Here is a 21,287-nt window from a genome sequence, read left to right on the forward strand (position 1 = left end):
TAGGAGAAGCCACAATATTCATTTCCTCTCAACCCAGCCAAAACCAGATTATTTGGCTATCAAAAGAAGCAGCAGAAACTGTTTCCAGTATCAGTGGAAGCATTTGCTGTTTAATAAACACAAAGCTTCTATTTCCTTAACTTAAGAAAAGGCTTGGTATCTGCCATCAATTAAGAATGGGACTCCCATGGCAAGCTGTAGGCGGTTGTCTGCCTGTGCCTTGCTTCATAGAATCATAGGTTAGGGTTGGAAAGGACCTTAAGATCATCAAGTTGCAACCCCCCTGCCATGGGCAGGGATGCCTCACACTAAACCGTGGGTTGCTTCTGATGCTGCCTCTGCAGTAGCTGCTTGCCTTCTGCAGACTTTCCTTCTGGATGGAGTAGGAGTCTGCAAGAGCAGCTTCCCAGGCCTGGGTGATCAGTGCTTCAGGACCTGCTGCTGTGTGTGTGTGTGTGCCCAGGAGCTCAGCCAGATCAGAGCCACCTTGTGAGCACTGGCCAAAAGGTCATCCAAGGCTTATGACTTAGTCTTGATTATATGTCGATTATAGGCAAACTGTAGATAGTAACAAGGCAATTTGCCTCTTGTCAGCCTGTTTGTTGACATGGAATGGTTTGGATTGGAAGGACCTTAAAGCTCATCCAGTTCCAACCCCCTGCCAGAGGCAGGGACACCTTCCACTAGACCAGGTTGCTCCAAGCCTCGTCCAACCTGGCCTTGACCCCTGCCAGGGATGGGGCAGCCACAGCTTCTCTGAGCAACCTCTGCCAGGGCCTCAGCACCCTCACAGGGAAGAACTTCTGCCTAAGCTCATCTCAGTCTCCCCTCTGTCAGGTTAAAGCCATTCCCCTTGTCCTGTCCCTACAGACCCTTGTCCAAAGCCCCTCTCCAGGTTTCCTGTAGCCCCTTTAGGCAGTGGCAGCTGCTGTAAGGTTTCCTGGATCCTTCTCTTCTGCAGGCTGGACCATCCCAGCTCTCTCAGCCTGTCTCCAGAGTAGAGCTGTTCCAGCCCTCGCAGCATTTCCATGGCCCACTCCAGACTCGCTCCAACAGCTCCATGTCCCTCTTGTGTTGTTGCCCCAGAGCTGGACACAGGACGCAGGTGTCCTCGACCTGCTGCTCACGCTCTGCGGATGCTCAGCCCAGCACATGGCACATCTCATACAGAGATAACTGTACCAAATTCTGTTGTCATAGAGCAAGTTGCTTTCAGGCAAAAATCTGATTCTTAATCTCACCTTTTTGTTTTATTCTCTTGACTGTTATTCATGTTAAATTTATTTTATCTGATAAATGATGAATTTAAAATGTCTTTCATGTGTCTTTCTCTTTTCTAATACTCTGACCGAAAACAGAACTCCACACAGGAGTTCTGCAGGCTAGCAGCTGTGGTATAAATTGCATGCAAGCATGCTGTTCACTGTCATTGATGTCCATTTTCTTTATTTATATCTAGATGTTAAAATTGCCTATTCAATTTTTCTGTTAGATTCTGTAAAAATCACAGAAACTGGATCTTATGAAGAAGTTTCCTCTTCAGACAACATTTTTATATCATTTTTGAGTAGGAATTGTTACTACTTCTTACTTGATGTATTTGTTACAGATAAATGCTGTATTAAACCACTTGTCTAATCAAACATGGCTCTTCTTCCACATGCCCCTCCCTTCCAAAATAACAAAGGATCCCATCATGCAAATTTCTGTTGGGAAATTGCCGAACACCAACATGAGCTTGAACTAGTCCTGGCTTATAGCATTTACAAATGGGCATCTGAACAGGCTTTTATGCAGTGTTTTCTGTTTCAGGGTTTTTCATAGATTTACAGGCTTTTTAGAAATAACTGCTTAATTAGTTGGACATGCTAAGTGTTTTACTGTTTTAATGCAAAACTTCCATTAGAGCTTGCAAAATGTCCCTTTTGATTAAAAAAAAAAAAAGAAAAGCTTTTCTATCACAATGTGTTTAGTAGAAAGTAATATTTGAAATTTGCATAAAATCATGATTTGTTGTGATTCAACTTCATCACTGTCATGTTAAGCAATTTTATGTGTAATTGGACTGTATCTTGGTGGTTGGACTAAGAAAGACATGATTCCTTCTCAAATGAAGTCTATAGGTAAAAGTCATTAAGACACAATGTTCCGTAGTATACATACCTGCATTATTGGCTGGTTTTCCTTTTCTACTGACCCTTGAGCCCACACAGCCTGATGAGAAGTGCTACACTGATGTGCTGTCTTTGGACATGTAGATGCTGCTTGATTAGCTATGTTAGTTTTTTCAGTCATAATTTCATAGGAAGAAAGGATCTGCTATGCTTTTTGGAGTTCGTCAACATAAATATTCATGAGGAACTAACAATATTCTTACATACTGTTCTCATATAAGTGAAGTAGCATGGGCTATGAAGTTTATTTCATAATCCTCAGTTACCAACACTGTTTCCTCCTTGTAGGATTGTTTTAAAAATAAAGCGGGGAAAAATGCATAAATTAACCTTTCCAAATTTGACTTAATGAAGGTATAGTAATTTATTTCATTGTTAAATTAAATGTTTTCCCAGATTTTATACAGGAGCGAAAGTGTCAAGTTTTTACTTGTCACATATGAAGCAATCTCCCTTACCTCTTGGTGGAAAGTTCTAGCATTTGCTGTACCTGGGGTTTTTGTAGCTTGCACCCTCTTTGAGTTTGCCTGCCAGTGAAGCACAAAGCTAGTTTAAGTGGGCTCAGTCACGTGAAATAGAAAAAGAAAATCTTTTCTTGAGAAACAGTGAGGAAAAAGAATAGAAAAAGGTTTGTCAGTGTTCTCTTAAGTGTCCAAGGTGTTCTCTTAAGTTTCAACTTGATACCCCCAGAAGAGGCAGTGCCTTTACGGCAGGTTTTTGTCTCCTTAAAGGAAAGTTTCTTTCAGAGTGCTAGGTATCATAACCATAGACTAGAAAAGCAGAGAGAAAGGTAGCCATTTCTCTTAGAAGTTAACTGCTGGCATTTGTTAGTTACTCAAAGCAAGTAAGGGTCCTAGGTTTGCTGCTTAGTATGTGGTGGGTTAATGACCATGGTGCAATCTGGTTTGCATAACCTAGTAAAAAGAGGTGCAGGTGTTATTTAATAGTGAAATTATAAACATTTTTTGTGATTTGTGTTCCTGAGAGTATCAACTACTATTTGTGCCAAGAAAAGAAAAAACAAATACAGCTGATGGTTCGCGCCATGGCCCTTTTCAGCTAAATTTATGTAAATCCAGTTTATTCTGACTCCACTGTTCTGGAGCATGGTGACAAAATGGTTAAGACATCTAGCTATGGAAAGAAGGTGTTAATTTGAGTTCTGCTCTGGATTTACATAAAATTACGCCTTCAGTCCATCTGTGAATATTTATCTGGTCATTTCTGCTGAGGAATCAAAGGTGGCAAAATGAGATGCTTGACACATCACTGACTTTTTTTGTCTGTGATTACAAAAGCTGGTATGCTTTATGTCAATCTGATACGTCATTTGGGTTTGGCATGGATTTTTAACCTTTCAAAACTGTGTACCATCACCTCTCAACCTAAACTGCAGTTTTGCATTAATAGGTGGAATGATGAAAACTGCTACTGCTCCTTCTTCTAGGTATCCTTTTGTAACCCATCTCTAATATGAAATTTAGAGATAGTAATCCTAAATTTTAATTCCTGAATTGGAATATTAAAACGTGTTTATAACCCTCATTTTTATTTGTTCCCCTTGTTTTTCTTTTGGGCCTTTTTTACTTTCCTTCTTTGTGGTTTTTTTTTGTTTTTTTGGGGGTTTTAGTGGGTTTTTTGCAACCTTTTCATCCTTTTGTTTCTATCTCAGTTTGGGGAAGGAGGTCATGCTTTCTGTTGTTTATTTGCTTGTAGGGCAGGGTGCTTGATTGAAGCCTCTGCTTAGCACGAATACATGTATAAAGTTATGTATGTATATTTAAAAGGAATTGAGAATTTTCATAAGATGTGCTATATATAATTAAGCCATTTCTAAAGCCCAGTAATTTTTAAGAAGTTTCTAAAATCAGGCATGCTTTTCTTAACAAGGAAAAAAAAGAAGAAAGAAAAACAAAATATAAATCAACAGGTGTCAGCAAAGACCATGTAACAAAACATTGGGTCAAATCACATCAACAGTATATACTGCATTCAAGACAAATCCCTGTCATTTTTCGTTTAATTCTCACGAACGATCTTGAAATCCTAGTTTTGATCAGCAACTCAGAACCCAGAATATAACACCCATGTGTTAAGATTAGATTGAATTGCTTTTAGTAGAAAACACAAGAAATTCCTTAGAGGTAATATCAGTTCCGTTTTAATGAATTGTTCTCCCACACTATATAATCCAAGTGAGGATTTTTTATTTTTTTTATTTTTTTTAACTTGCAGTGAACAGTGCCTTTAGAAAGGCCATTCAGCTTTTAGGATTTTTTTTTGTTTGTTCCAGTTCATAGGCAAGAGCTGTATGTCAGACAGTTGTTTTCCATCTCTTGTAGTTACTTATTGGCGGGTTTGTCACTTGAGTGACAACATAAAGCTGATTCAGCCAAGGGTATGACAGCCAGAACAGCATGCCTTGGGTCAGTCCCACCACTTGAAATTTGCTGCAGGGCACTCAGTTGGAATTCATTTTGCATTTGTCTTACTGAATGTTACTGCTGTTACACTGCAAAGACTGGGGAGACTGCTGTATGCTGAAAAGATAGTTTCCTTCTCATGCTAGTTTTCTCCTGATTTTTTTTTTTTTCATTAAAGTGCTTATTACCAATGAGGAGACAAATCTTACAAAACAAGAAAATCCATTACTTGTAATGGTATTGCTTCTAGTGGTTTATACTTTTTTATTTTTCAAACCTCCAACCTGTGTAACCTGCTTTGTAGTTTTTAGGACATACTGGTAGTGCTGAAGGCCCTAATCTCTTACTCTGAATTTAAGTTATTTGGAAATAGTATCCTTTCTGTGCGCACAAAAGATCCATTTTTTGGGAAAGTTAGATTCAAGAGATCATAACGTTATCTCAGGCCTGAGTTGATGGTTGAAAGCATTTTAGAGGTGACAGTGTATCTCGTGCTGAACTTTGCAAAGTCAAGTTGAACTTGCTACTTGGGAAAAAACACAAAGTCAAATGAGGTTGATTTTAACCTACATGTGGATTTGTTAGGTGAGCAGGTAGTGTTCAACTGTTGCGCATTTTAAGTGCAGTTCTGTCACAGGATGAGAATTGGCAAGTGAACCTAAGGCTTAACTTCTTCTGCATTCTCAAAAGAAAAATACAAAACCTTGTGGTTTTCTTTAACTCAAAGCATAGGAAATTGTATCTGAGCGAGTTACTCTATAAAGCAGAGATGGTCAGACTTCAGTGGTTTCTGAGCAAGTCTTTTTCACTAATATTTTTTTAATGGTAATTTTCCCCTTTTTTCTGTAGTACATATTTATGTAGGAGTTTAAACTGAGGTTAAAGTATAGTTAACTTAGGTTAATAGAGGAATAATAAGCTACTAATGACACTAATAATTTATTAATCCTTTTTATGATATGATTTATGGAAAACCAGGTAGTCGTGCAGCAGGGAAGTGCCATCACAACTCTGTCTTATTAGGTCCAATCTCCTTAATTTTAAATGTAATATTTATATTATTCTAAAAAATACAGCCACTAATAAAAACCTAGAATGAACATTACTGCCGTTAAGATTTCTTAACTGTCTGCACTTCATGTACTTCGAGAACTGTCTTTAAAAATTAATGAAACAAGTGATCTGATAAGGTGTTTGGAGTGTTGTTTCACAAGTTGACATCTTCAGAGGCAGAAACTTCCTATACACTGAGTAAGTGTATTGTTGCCAATGCATCTCACTCTTGATGGGAAGTAGCCTTTGTTAACCTTGAGAGAGTAGTTTTGCCTCCATTTTATTTACTCCTTGGAGTAGTGAAAAGTAGGAATAGTAGTAATGGTGGTGACGGGGTTCTGTCTGTGTTTTGAATAGCTGTGAATGAGGAACATGATGTAGGGAGACTCAGATCCATCCGGTAGATCTGGTCCACCAGAAGAATATATTTAATCAGTAATTTGCTCTGTTTCCTATTTTCTCAGAAATCTGCTAAACGTGTGTATGAGCAGGCAAAGGTGTGGACAGCATGGGTTAACAGTTTGCACCCCTTTATCCTTTCTCCAAGGTCTTGTAATCCATCCTCTGTTACCCGAGCAGCTGTAATGTCAGCTGCTCACATGTGCTTTATCCATTGTTGTATCACATTCTTCATCATGTCTTAACCATACACCAGCCATTTGAAGGGGTAGTTGGTGTTTTGGTCAGGAGGGGTGGATGTATGGGAGAAGAGAGAAACACGGAACATTGGATTTTCTTTAAAGAGACTTTGTGGTCTGTGGTAACTAAAGGATTCCTCACATCTGTCCTGAATCCATGAACATTCAATGTATGGTAACGATTTCCAGTGACTACTGATTGCTGCTGGTTCAGAAGCGAAAGGCCAGAAATCACATGAACCTATTCCATTTCTTTAATAGGTTTTACTAGTGAATTCACTGTGGAGAAAACATTTTGCAAGTTAGAGTAGGTCACTTTATCTTTTTTGACTCTCTATGTGGGTTTACTGTTCTGTTCATATACATAGGCTGGTGGTGGGCAGAGTTGCCTGTAGTTGGTTTTGAAAGAGGGAGCACACTTAAGGGAAAAAAAAGAGAATTCAGACGACTTGGTTGTAAAGCACAGCAGGGAGGGATCTTGATGAACAAGCCTCAGTGCACTTCATTGTGACCCAGCATGGTTTTCGATGCAGTATGTACTGAAGCAGCTCCTTTGGATTGGGATGTAGGTGTTATGGAACAAGTAATCAAGTTGTGTTCTGTGTCTGTATACCTGTATGTCTTGGTTATGAAAATGTTCACCAGTGGGTCAGCTGCAGTTCTGCTTTTCTTTGTGTATGCCAGACTGGTTCTTGATATTTTTGATATGTGTTTTAAGGCTTTTTTTTAGCTTCACACAGACTTAAAATGTGGGGTATATTATTTTAAACTAAGTTATTTTTTAAATTTTAGTTGCCTTCTTGCTCCATGGGCATGCTTTTTGTTTTCCGCTTTTCCAGACTTTTACTGTTTAAGGACATCCAATACTTACTGCATTAAAGAGTCTTTTTGGCATTTATCTTCACTTATAATCATGTTTAAGATTCAGTACCTCCAGGGTCTTAGCAACTTTAAAGCATGTTCGTCACAATGGCACTTAGTCTTTAATTTCTCTTTTCACCGAGTGGTATGCATGTATTTATCTTTTGATTGCACAGCTTCAGCAGTGATGTAATGCAGACGTTTCAGAAATTACACTGCGAACAGAATTTTTCAATGCTTTTGAGTAATTGAAAGCTGTCCTGAAGAAAGTCCTCTATATGAACAATATAATCTTAAAAGAACGCAAGTCGTATAAAGCCAAGACCTCATGAGTTAATGTGTGCTACAGTTACGTGTATAGAGTCATAGAATGGTTTGGGTTGGAAGGGACTTTAATGCTCATCTACTTCCCACCCCACTGCCATGGGCAGGGACACCTTCCACTAGACCAGGTTACTCCAAGCCCTGTCCAGCCTGGCCTTGGACACTTCCAATGCTGAGATATTCACAGCTACCCTGGGCAACTTGTTCCACTATCTCACCACCCTCATAGCAAAGAAATTTATCCTTACATTCATACATGTGAACCAGAACTCTTTTATTTCCACCTGGAGTTTCTGTTCTACTCTGCCATAGTGTACATATATAAGAGGACCACTTTGTGCTGGGAATAAAGTTTCTCCTCTCCCACAGTTTGATAACAATCTCTTTTGGGGGTAGAAGTGTTAGGCTAAGTACCTTTTTGTGGTTGGAAAGGATTCATCCCTCACTGTTAAAATAGGCGATCAGAGGTATGGAATTTTGGAGGGTTTGTGTTTGGGTTTTTTCCTCCAATTCTCAGAGTTGTATCACAATGGCCTAAATATCCCAGGTTTGTACAAGTAACATGAGCGGGGTTCTCTAGCAAGTGTTATGGTTTGCCTCGAGAATGGCTTGTACTGGGCAATTTGTTGCTTGGTAGTTACAAACAAGTTGTTAACACTGGACTGGATTGAGTAGCCTCTGTTGCTAAATGCCTGCCGTCATGAGCAACCATATGACCAGTGATTAGTCCAGGAGAGTTCATGGAGTGTAACCATACTTATCTTCTTATTCAAGAAGTCACACTTCTCAACACTCCTCAACAGCCTACAACAGTTTTCAGATCGTAAAGTATCAGAATACATGAGCCAGTACTACTATTTAAAGAAGTTGTGGCTATTTAAGTTGTATAAATTTGTAATCGTAAGTCTAACTAGTGGTATACGAATAATATAATCCAGTTTTCCTTGTCTTTTTAATGCCTATAGAAAAGGTATTTTAAAGAGCTTTTTAAAAGTTAATTTTGCAAAATTTACAGATCAGCCATAAATTCAAAGAATTAATTAGAAGTATAGAATCCCAATGTTAGATTTGTGGCATTTTCAGTACTTGCAGCCATATTCCTAGATAGGACAAGATTTTGCTACATTTTCCAGGCACATCCATGCCAAGTGCAGGAAACCTGGACTATGATGATGTTTTCAAATCTGGGAAGTTTTGGGCTTTGCTGCTACTTCAGGAAATGTTGTGTGTCACTTTCCCTCCTTTAAAACTGACAGCATACCCACTGTTGCTAAGAGATTCCTGAACCTGATCTTTTGCTGCCAAAAAAAACAAACAACCCTCTTGTGGTCTTATGTATGTATACTATGGCAGTCTGTGGCATTTTTTCCTCAAATCTTTCTGTCCTGTGGGGACCATACAGGTGCTGAGCTGCCTGAGGATCATCATCTCACACTGCCTCCAACCTCTTAGATCATTCTTCATGTTTGCACTTACTAAAAGCATTTGTTAGGTTAAGTCTTTGCCATACCAGCGTGGTTTACTGGGTTGTCAGTCCCATTTTTAAGGCTGATACCACTACTTATTGTATTAGGGTAGTGCATAAAAAGTAAGTTAGGATCACATCCCCATTGAGACAGGGTATGGAAAAAATGAGTAAAGATTTCTTTTTACCCTGAAGACATCACAGTAATGAGAGAGTGTAAAAGAAATAGATACAGAGCTGCAAAAAAGTGGGTTTTTTGCAAGTAGTGTTGAAAATACATATTCTTCATAGCAACTTTTTCCTCCTCCAAGTGTTATTTTACTGGTTTTGATGGTTAGTAGATGCCTGGAATTAAAGTGAAGAATTAAATTTCTACATTTGAGGCCATATTATCATTATACTCATTTTAATGTCTGTGCAACTTCAGCATCTGAGACCGCAGGAACTTAACTGCTTTACTTGTTGGCATTACACTGAAGTTGATTTCAGTGAACCATAAAAAGTTTGGCCCTGAAGGTAAAATTACACTGTATGCATGTTCCTAACATACTGCTTTGGGGATAAACATGCCTTAAATCGACTCATTGCTCACAGCTAAATTCGTTTTCCAAATGCAGTTTCCGCATAGATAGCAATGTTCAGTAAGACAGACTTTCTTTAAAACCATAAAATTTTTTGAACATAATCCTATCAATAAACATATTTGAGCAGGATAGCAAAGAATTCACATAATCCTAATAAAGATTTGGGGGTTTTATGAAAGTAAGGGTGGGGTGCGTGGCAACATTTTTAATTAGCTTTCATCATTACCTCTGATTTGTTCAGATGTGCTGCAAATGTTTGCATATTGTGTTTGCTCACACGTACATAATGAAAACTTTTGGACTTCATTGAAACTTTAGCTCGTAATCATGCATTTGGAAAATTAAAATTGAAATTTACGATACCCTGGGTCCTACTTGCTCTGTTCGTTGTGTCTTTCTAAGACACCATCACTCGAGAGCTTTGTTACAGCAACATTTCTGTTGTGGCTTAATATGTTGTGGGTTCAGAGGTCTGTAATTGTGGCCTTGAGGGGTACAGACACCAGCTGGGTTTGTACGCAGGTATTCTTGGATTAATATTTTCAGACTTAGATCTTGTTCTGTCTGGAATTTAAACATAGCTCCCCATACTTTAAAGGGAAGGCAAGCACCATTTGAGGTTCTTAATGAGCACTTTGTTTTTTCCTCTTTAATTTGACTTTTGTTTTTTTTTTTTTTTACTTTCATTTTAACTCCTGTAGCCAATGAAATCCAGGCAGTTACTTGCAGACTGTTTTTACAGCCCTGTATGGACAAAGAGCTTTAGTTTGCTCCTCTGCTTAATTGCTGAATTAATAATAGTTAGAAAGTTTTGATATCTGCATCTCCATTTTTCTTCAAATATATAATGGTGAAAAAAATCCCCATATATTAGGCAAGTCATTGAAGTGTGAACAACTTTGTTATATCTGACATGTAACAAGTCTTTCAGGGCAACTAGGTTGTTTTTGTTTGTTTGTTTGTTTGTTTTTTTATTTGGGTTTTTTTTTAAATAATTCCTTTTGTTTCAGGTCTAAAATTTCAATTTTATTTCTGCATGGAAACAAGAGATTTAAACTCCCCCATACTGGGGAACCAGTCAGGGTTTTTCTTCTGTTTAGAAACCTTTGACCCATCCCTCCCCTGTTCAGTGAATGGAAATGGCAAGGCAACTTGTGCTGAGGGTGACTACAGATCTGCTTTCCATGTAGTTTATGCAGCAAACCTGCAGGGGAGAGGGTTTCAGGAGTCCTGCATATGGAAAAAAAATGCTTTTAAAGTATTTCTTTGCAAAAGAGAGCCTTTCTTATGCCTCTGAGTATATATTAACTGGTTATAATCCTTAGTTTTGAGGCACATAATTATTCACACAGCAGCACATGAAGGATTCGCAGGTACAGTTACGATTTCTATGTACTGGCAAGCAGCCTTTTCCAAGGGACAGAGGGGACTTTTTTTGTGTAAAGCTTCAAGTTCTATAATTAGTTGTACAGTAAAGGATTTAGATACGTGGCAAAACATATACAAGGGCATAGAAGTTTAATTAAGTCGCCTTTAATTTGTCTGCCTGGATATGTCATTACAGTAAGTGGTTTAATATTAACATCTATTTACATTTCTTTTTTTTTTCCTTTTTTCCAGATTATCACGAAGTATGTTTATGAACTACTGCAAAAGGAATGCCACTTGAAGAAAGTAACTCTCCCAGTAAGTATAAATTATATTTTTCCAAAGACATTGTTTGGATCTTTAAAAGACATACTCTGCAGTTGGGGCACTTGTGTAAAGGCAAGCTGTGCCAAGGCTCTGTGCAGGACATTATCTCAAGACACTGCCTTCACATGCAGCATCCGTGTGCACATGGCGACGTGTTTTGACCTCACTTCTCACATGCTTGATTTTTGAGCCTTCCTTGCCTTACCAGATACCAGCACTTCCAAAATGTGGTTTTGATAAAGGAACCATAAGCTTTGCAAAAAGTGTGAATGTTTTGATGTATTGCTTGATGTAGACTACAAACGTACATTTACAGGAAGAAGAGTAAACTCAAATGGAGTTTCAGTAAATTACTCCAAGTCTTTTTTTAAAACACACTTTTTCAGTAACTTGTAGCATGTGTGTAATATAAGGTGCTGCTCTGGTGAAAATACCTGGTGAACTCTTGGAAGTGATAAAACATTCCCCAGAGAACAGATACGACAGTGTTTGTAAATACGTGTAGTGCTATTATCATGTTTAAGTACTTTTACATTCTATGCTGGAGAGTGTGGGGGAGATTAGAGTGAGGGCACTGTGCAGGTTTTCCATCACTGTCATCCACGATTCTTATCGTCTTTGAGAAGCTGTTGCATTACTGTTGTTGTCAGCCAGTCCTTCATATTCAGTTGAGGAAAACCCATTTGGGCTAAAAGAGGAAAAATTTATTTGCTTTAGCGTTCTGTAACGTTTCACAGTTCCCATTTCCATTACCTAAGTCTTGTTTAGGGCATGTTTTGATAACTTGCTCAAACTACTCAAGTTTTCCCACCCAGGCTTTGCCAGTGTCTCCTGGTCGGGGCAGAAGGAGCTCTGCCAGGAGCTCCATGGAGCAGTTGGAGGGCAAACAGGAGCTCCCACAAGGGGTGCACCAATGCACCAAGACCACTTGAGAAAGTATTTCCCCACTTTAGATTTTCAAGTATAGACAAAGAAGAGGATTGGGTTCATAGCGGTGGTCTGCCTGGTGCAGTGCTGGCCATGATCTCTAACTTCTTTGCAGAACTAGTTTTCTTTGGGGAAGTTTTGGTCCAAGATGTACTTCCATATGCCAGACAAGTCATGTCACCCACAAACTGTGAAACCAGGAAGCTGTCTTTTATAAACATTGAAGTGCCTGAATCTTGAGGCTACAGAACTGTCTTTGAATGTCCTTTGTAAAAACAGATTCATCTATGTCATGCAATACTAAGGCTGACCTGTTAGCTTAAAAAAATCCTAGAAGTTGGGTTGGAAGGGACCTTAAAGCTCATAGAGTTCCAACCTCCCTGCCATGGGCAGGGGCACCTTCCACTAGACCGGGTTGCTCCAAGCCCTGTCCAACCTGGCCTAGTTACTTGCATTGTTGTTGTTATTGTTACTATTAATGTTATTATGTTTAACTTTATTTCAATTGTTAAACTGTTCTTCTCTCAAACCATGGGTTTTGTCTTTGTCTGATTCTTCTCCCCATCCCACCAGGCACAGTGGGGGCAGTGAGCATGGTGTTTAGCTGCCAGCTGGGGTTAAACCACAACATATCTGTTGGAAGCCCTCACCACAGCCAAAAATACATTATGAAGAGGCCTACAGAAATGAGAAAAATCAAATAATGTAGGTAGAAGCTGAAAAATTAAAGTTCTGTAAAGGCTATGTTAAATCACCGCTGACAGCCTGCCACCTAGCAACACAAAAAACCTATTTTAAACTAGTAAAGAAGACTAATAAAAGCAGTGAAACGGCTTGTAGCAAGAGTAAGTCCTGTGCAAGTGAGGAGAATAGAAAAAAGTATAAATGCTTGCAAGTTACATGTAAAATCACAGTAAGATCAACCCAAACTGAATTTGAGGAACTTGTTACAGTGGTAAAGACTGCTATTAAAAGGTAGCTGATAAGGCTGATGAATGCTTAGCTCAAACAAGAAAAACAAACATAGTTATTTCCAATATTATTTGTCTGGTTTCAACATTTCATTTTTTAAAACTTCTCTAAGCAGGATAGAGTTCTGAGGAACTATCTCAAATTTGGTTTGTCAGTAGTGGAGCTCTTAGTACAAATCAATATATCGTACAACAATCAAATCAAATTTATAAGAAGTCAAATATGGAGCTGCAGAACAACTAGCTAATACATAACTTCCTGCTGAAATCAGCTGTTTTCGTCAGAAAAGGCCTCCAGGAGTGATTGATTGTGATTCCTGGGTATCAGGAAGAAATAATATGGGGGGAGAGGGAGGATGGAGTTAGTACAGGTTTCTTTTTTAAAAAAAAACTACTACTATAATTCCGTGAAGGAGTCAGAGATCATGTGAAACAGAAAGATCTTGCCAATAAGAGTATGTGGATTCCCAACAAGCTGTCAGCAAGGTTAGCAAATGCTTTGAAAAAGCATAAGAGAAGGGAGTCCCCTTATGAGTTAATAATTGGTTAAAAGGGAAAAAAGATGTTCGTATTTCACTGAGGAAATAATTTATTACTGGTGCAGTGTTACTAAGGCCTGCACAGACAAAGTTGTAAATAAAAGGAAAAGAGGAATTAATATAAGCTAACAAACTTAGCGGGTTTTTTTCCTGAAATTGTTTAGAATACTTAAATCTGAAGCTTACTCTGATGAGTTGGGGAATTATTTCATGATGCTGAATGGTTGGATGATAAAATGACATGATATTCAATTCTGGTAAATGTGAAATTATGGGGAAATAACTCACTCTGTAAACACAATGGTGGCCTCTAAATGAGCTATTACAACTCAGGAAAGAGCTTGGAGTGATTGTGAATAGTTCTCTGAGGACATCAGTTAGTGCTCAATGGCAGTCAAAAACCCTCAAAGCAAATAGGATGTTAGGAATTATGAGGTGTTGAGAACAAAACAGGAAAACATCGTCATTCCACTCATTATGTGGGCCCTCATCTTGAACACTGCGTGGAGTCCGGACACCATATCAAAAAGGATATGAAGAATTTAAAAAAAAAAATCCACAGAGGAGGGTTACAAAGATGATCACAGGCATGAAATGCTTTTTACACAAAGAAAGATTAGACAAAGATTTCTTCAGCTTGGAAAATAGATGACTGAGGAAGGAATATGACAAATCTATAAAATCATGAAAGGTATAGAGGAGATGAATAGGGTATGGTTTTCTGCTGTTTTCATAATAGAGAAGCTAAGGGGCATCAAGTTTAAATTATCAGGCAGGAGTTCTCTACTGAAAGAGAGGCAATACTATTTTATATACATCCCAATTGTATTGTGGAACTCATTGCCACAGAATACTATCAAGGAGAAAGGTATAAATGCATTAAAAAAAAAAAGGCATTTGACAATACTAAGATGGGTTAAGTGCATTGAGCTATTGTACACGCTTGTCCAGTTACAGACTCTGGCTCAGGAGGCTCCAAAGTTACTACTGGTTGCCAAAACCAGGGAAAAGTCACACTATAACCACTCTGTTCTCATACTGTTTCCTTACATAAGCTACCAGTAGCCAGAAGCAGGACCTGGGACCTTGATCTTACCAAGATGTGTACTCTTATGACTGTGACTGTGTTATATGAATATTTTGGAGGTGAAACGAAAACGCTTCTTACAAACTTTGTTACAGGTGATCAGAAAGTTGGTATATCACAGAGCCACAGAATGGTTTGGGTTGGAAGGGACCTTAAAGCTCATCCAGTTCCAGTCCACTGCCATGGGCAGGGACACCTTCCACTAGACCAGGTTGCTCCAAGCCCCATCCAACCTTGAACACTGCCAGGGATGGGGCAGCCACAGCTTCTCTGGGCAACCTGTTCCAGGGCCGCAGCACCCTCACAGGGAAGAACTTCTGCCTAAGAGCTCATCTCAGTCTCCCCTCTGTCAGGTTAAAGCCATTCCCCCTTGTCCTGTCCCTGCAGGCCCTTGTCCAGATCCCCTCTCTAGCTTTCTTGTAGCCCCAAGTCTCTGCCCAGCCTTTTGGCCTATTTGCCTTCCTTTTTTATGTCAGCTCATAAGAAATAAGCAGTGTAGTGACGTTTGAATATATAGAATGTGTTTTAGGGCTGTGTTAAGTGGAACACTTGTTTTTTCCATATGATTTTCTGTGGAAACACTATACTTCAAAGGTATAGGTTGACAGCATTTCATGTTCTGTCATCCTCATTCATTTCATCCTCATATCTGAAGTCCAGCTTGTTGTCTCTATTTTGCCTTCTTGTGGTAGCTTCAGTATGGGACAGAATTATTTGGAAATTTCTTTTCAGCTATGAAAATAAGAATGGTTTGGAAAACAGGAAAGCTTGTCCATTATTTTATTATGACAGCATCTCTGACAAAACATAAATCTGAACATTTTTTTTCCTAAATATGCTGACAGGCGTATTACGTTATTGTTACTGTAAGGTATAGTCGTACTCCTAATTTTCAACATATAGTACTGGACTTATAAATTTAAATGAAGAGACTTACATTCGGGGATAAGCCATTCAATTATTTCTTTAAAATTTCTCATTTTGTGCTCCATTGAAGGTTATATTATTAAGACTGCATTTTTTTTCTCCAGATAACGTCTTTATATTTCTCTAGTTTTAATGGCATAATCAGGGATTGATCTCTGATCTTCTTTAGCTGTTGAGGAAAAATAGAGGGCTTCTGAATTAAATGTATTTTTAACAGTTCTGGGAAGGCATGGGATGGAGGTTTAAGGGTGGAGTTTTACTGACATGTTTCATTGACCATGGCACTGAAAGTTCTCACTTTGCAGTATCTTCTAACTTATCAATGCTTTGCTTTTTCACTTCAATAGGTAAAACTTGGTTCAGTATTTTTCTTGATCAACTCAACAGCTAAGAACTTTTTTTTTCTTTGAAAGACAATGGTCTGTTGTCTCCCCTGTATGTTCCTTTTTGCTGCTTTGTCACCTGAGTCCAATCAATACTTGTTTCTTAAAAGTTCCCCTGATTGTAGGTTTCTTAGGTTAGCTGTGGTAATAACCAGATACTAACTAGCTGCTTGTAATATTGATCAGCAGTTTTCATTTTTACGATTTTGAGTGAAAGATTGTAAGTCAGGATATTCAATATTGTGAAGATTCTAACACGAGTGAGTTAGCAAGCTGTATGTAGAACCACATAACAGAAGAATTTCTTTTCTTGTGAAGCAAATGAGCAGTTTTCAGTCTCCACCAGCTGCTCACAATTCTCACAATCTTTTTGAGTCTTTTCAGTTTCAGTTCCATTTATTTGCCATATTTTTCCTCCTGTCACAAGTTGCACCTGTTTCACTTATTCGTAGGATACACACTTGTAATTTTTATTGTGTTTTTTAACTGGAATAGGAAAAATATTAGTAAATTTTTTTCCCTTTAAAAATTTAACGTTGTCGTGGTTTAAGCCCAGGCTGTAAGTCAGCCACGCAGCCCTCTCACTCACTCCCCCCCTTTATTCCCCCGCTCCTGCTCCTAGAGGGATGGGGAGGAGAATCAAAAGAATGTAACTCCCACGGGTTAAGAACAGCCCAGTAACTGAGGTATAACACAGGCCTACCATTGCTACCACCAATAATTAAACTTGGACATAGAATTAAACTTGGCTAGGGATGTTAAGGATAACAGGAAGGGATTCTACAGGTACGTAGCAAATAAAAAACAGACTAGGGACAACGTAGGCCCCCTCTGGAAGCTCTCGGGAGAACTGGCTACACAGGATTTGGACAAGGCTGAGGTTCTGAATGATTTCTTTGCCTCGGTCTTCACTGGCAAAGGCTCTGACCAAACCACCCAAATCTTGGAAGGTAGACACAGGGACTGTAAGGATGAAGAGCTTGGGCTCACTGTAGGAGCGGATCTGGTTCGAGACCGTCTTAAAAACCTGAACATGCACAAGTCCGTGGGTCCTGAAGGAGCTGTCAAATGAAGTTGGTAAGCCGCTGGCCATCATATTTGAAAAATCATGGCAGTCAGGTGAAGTTCCTGACGACTGGAAAAAGGGAAATAGAACCAACATTTTCAAGAAGTGGTAACACAGCGCTGCACCAGCTACTAAGAAGGAGAAAAAAATGACTGCTACTGCTGAACCAAGGACAGTATCCACCCATTATTCCAAACCATTCACATTATGCTCAGATCTCACATTTTCAGTAGACTATCGCTCTTACATATATACATATATGTATATATACATACACATACACAGACAGACAGATCATTCCTTTGTGTATGGACCAATCCCTATAAAGCTGCTGAGTTCGTCCGGTCCATGTTGGGCTCCACCTCTTGTAACAGTCTTTCAGAGCAGGAGTGGCTGCGTGCAGTGCTTTGTGCAGATTGTTGCCTGCTGATGTTACCATAGAACTCATCTGGTTTCATCAAAGTTCATCCTTTGTTGGGATGATGGTCGGAGTGACGTCAGGGCCAATCGCTGGTGACCTGAAGACATCTAGTTGGTGAGCTACAGAAGTGCTGCATAGCGGGCAACAGCATACAATTGAGTTCATTGGCTGTTTTTCCCTGAAGTCAAATCCCTTTGAGGTACACACTGGACTTCTCCATTTTCCCATATTACACATCAAGTATATTCAGGTCCCTGAGCAAAAGCAATCCTACAGCTGGGTTTGGCTTTACCTGAAGCAGGAATAACCCAGACTGTCTTCCCCAGCAAATTCTTTATGTGAACTTTATCCCCTTCTACAGTATGTAAAAGTTCTGACTGGGCTGGACCAGCCCTGTTGGCAGATCCTCTGGTGTTGACCAACCATGTGGCCTTTGGTAAGTGTGTATACCAATGTTTAAAAGTCCCAACACCCATTGCTCTCAGTGTAGCTTTTAACAGCCCATTGTGCCATTCGATTTTCCCGGAGGCTGGTGCATGGTAGGAGATGTGATATACCCACTCGATGCCATGCTCTTTGGCCCAAGTGTCTATAAGGTTGTTTGAGAAATGAGTCCCATTGTCTGACTCAAAGATTTGTTTCTCAAGGCCCAGGGTAGTGTTCTGGGCAGTGGCATGGGACACAGTGCATGTTTCCAGCCATCTGGTGATTGCCTCGATGGATTGGTGAGAGTGTGATAAAATCGATCTGCGAGGCCTCCCCATACTTGTACTTCAGCCATTGTCCTCCATACCAAAGAGGCTTTAACAGTTTGGCTTGTTTAATTGCAGCACATGTTTCACACTCGTGAATAATCTGGGCAGTAGTGTCCATTGTTAAGTCCACCCCTCGATCACGGGCCCATCTATATGTTGCATCTCTGCCCTGATGGCCTGAAGTGTCATGGGCCCACCAGGCTAAAAATAATTCACCCTTATGTTGCCAGTCTAAGTCCGTCTGAGCCACTTCAATCTTACCAGCTCTATCCACTTGCTGGTTGTTCTGGTGTTCCTCAGTGGCCCAACTCTTGGGTACATGAGCATCTACGTGGCGTACCTTCACCACCAGGTTCTGCACCCAGGCAGATATCTTGCCACAGTGCAGCAGCCCAGATGGGTTTACTTCTGCATTGCCAGTTGCTCTGCTTCCATTAGTGCAACCACCCCCACAGGGCATTTGCCACCATCCATGAGTCAGTATAAAGTATTGGTCACTTTTCTCATTCAGCAATGTCCAGGGCCAGCTGGATGGCTTTCACCTCGGCAAACTGACTCGATTCACCCTCTCCTTCAGCACTTTCTGCAGCTTGTCCTCCAGGACTCCATACAGCTGCCTTCCATCTCCGATGCTTTCTCACAGTATGGCAGGACCCATCAGTAAACAAGGCATATTGCTTTTTACTTCCTGACGGTTTATTATATGGTGGGGCCTCTTCAGCAGGCATCGCCTTCTCCTCTTGTGACATTCCAAAATCTTTGCCCTCTGGCCAGTCCATGATGACTTTTAAGAATTCCTGGATGACTGGGATTTCCTGTTCAAGCTCGTTGTGTAATTAGTGCAGCCCATTTACTCCATGTAGCATCAGTTGCATGATGTGTAGAGGAGACCCTGCCTTTGAACATCCAGCCCAGCACGGGCAACCGGGGTGCCAGGAGGAGCTGTGCTTCAGTGCCAATCACTTCCGAAGCAGCTCGAACCCCTTCATAGGCTGCCAGTATCTCTTTCTCAGTTGGGGTATATCTGGCCTCAGATCCTTTGTATCCCCAACTCCAGAAGCCGAGGGTCGACCTCGAGTTTCCCCTGGAGCTTTCTGCCAGTGGCTCCAGGTAGGACCATTCTCCTCAGCTGCAGTGTAGAGTACGTTTTTTTACATCTGGCCAGGTCCAGATTGGTTCAAGGGCCACTGCATGAACTCTCTTGTTTAATTTGCTCAAAGGTTTGTTGTTGTTCAGGACCCCATTTAAAATCATTTTTCTTCTGGGTCTCATGATAGAGAGGGCTTACAATTGAACTGTAGTTTGGGATGTGCATTCTCCAGAACCCCACTGCACCCCAGAAAGCTTGTGTTTCCTTCTTATTAGTTGGTGGAGACATTGCTGTTATCTTGTTGATCACATCTGTGGGGATCTGTCTACGTCCATCTTGCCATTTTATTCCCAAAAATTGAATCTCCTGTGCAGGTCCCTTGACCTTACTCCATTTTATGGCAAAACCGACTTTCAGCAGGATTTGGTTATTTTCCTCCCTTTCTCAAAGACTTCTTCCGCTGTATCGCCCCACACAATACTGTCATCAATGTATTGCAGGTGTTCTGGAGCTTGCCCCTGTTCCAGTGCAGTCTTGACACAGCACTGCATCAGATACTAAGAAGGAGAAAAAATGACTGCTACTGCTGAACCCAGGATGAACGTTCAATCTTAAGAACTTCAGTGTACAGATAAAAGACGCCTAGAGCCTAGTCAAGTCTCATGCATCTTGGGTTGATGATGGCTGAGAAATGAAAACTGAGTCATTGTCAATGTGTTAGCATGAATGTCAGTAAGGGTAGATTTCAGGTATAGTTTGATCTTACCCTATATATTGATAGCTGTGCAAAATGCTAACTACTGTACTGCTGAAATACTCTGTAGAGAGCTACTGCTGTATTAGGTGATAGCTCATTTGAGACAGAACTCATGGGAAAATTCACTGTTTGAAAACTGTAAGAAGTCACAAATATATGTAGAGTATGTAACTCAGAGAATTCACTGCAACTGCATACATTTGTAAACCTGAAGGTATAGTTGTGCATTGGAGAAACAGATATGAAAAAAGGAAATTTAAACTTTAAACAGTACTTCTGAACATCAGGTTATTAGCAGTGTTTAGGTTGGTTCGACATATCCAGCTACAGATTATTGGAAGATTGTTACTGCATGTGAATAAAGATGTTGAATCAAAGTGTTACATTAAACTAATTGAAGTTCAAAACTTTTCTGGATTTGTTGAATTTCTGTTTAAATAAGGGGTCAGAAGGAAATGTTTATGAGTAGGTCCGAAGAGAAATTGGCTGATAAATGCAAATTACTTTATGCAGACTCAGTGTGTCTAACACTGAATGGTATTCTACGTTGATTTGTCAATAAAGTAGGGTTGTACAGAGGAGTGATTTCTATGTGCTTTCTTTATTGAAAGCTTGATCTAATGAACTACTACTGTTTGAAGATAAATTAGCTTGAAGTTTCCAAATGTGATTAATTTGAGGAAGAGTATGAAGAGTTGTTTCTTATGATGTTGGTAAATATTTTTAACTCTTTATAAATTAATGTTTTTGCAGATGTCATGGTTTAAACTCAGTCAGCCATGCAGTCCCCCTCTCACTCCCCCCCTCTTCGTCCCCCTTGCTCCCAGAGGGATGGGGAGGAGAATCAAAACAATGTAACTCCCACGGGTTGAGATAAGAGCAATCCAGTAACTAAGGTATAACACAAACCACTACTGCTACCACCAATAATAATAATGATAAGGGAAATAACAAGGGGAGAGAATACAACCGTTCACCACCCACCGATCGATACCCAGCCCAATCCCAGCAGCGATCTGTCCCTTCTGGGTATATAGTTTATATAGTGGGCATGACATGCTGTGGTATGGAATACTTCTTTGGTTAGTTTGGGTCAAGTGTCCTGTCTCTGCTTCCTCCCAGCTTCCCTCCTCCCTGGCAGAGTATG

The 21,287-nt window shown here is 39.9% G+C and overlaps 1 protein-coding gene across 3 annotated transcripts in view; it reads left to right on the forward strand.

The window, feature by feature from the left end:
- ARB2A (ARB2 cotranscriptional regulator A) overlaps positions 1-21,287 on the forward strand; it is a 290,980-nt gene that overhangs the window by 40,154 nt on the left and 229,539 nt on the right. For all 3 annotated transcript variants that reach the window (XM_062617506.1, XM_062617508.1, XM_062617507.1), the window contains exon 5: positions 11,143-11,208. In XM_062617506.1, coding sequence (XP_062473490.1) covers positions 11,143-11,208 — 66 coding nt within the window. The remainder of the gene's footprint in view (positions 1-11,142; positions 11,209-21,287) is intronic.

The sequence above is a fragment of the Pezoporus occidentalis genome, unplaced genomic scaffold, assembly GCF_034315485.1.
Source record: "Pezoporus occidentalis ecotype Australia unplaced genomic scaffold, CSIRO_AGI_Poc_V1 ctg197, whole genome shotgun sequence".
NCBI classification, from domain to species: Eukaryota; Metazoa; Chordata; class Aves; order Psittaciformes; family Psittacidae; genus Pezoporus; species Pezoporus occidentalis.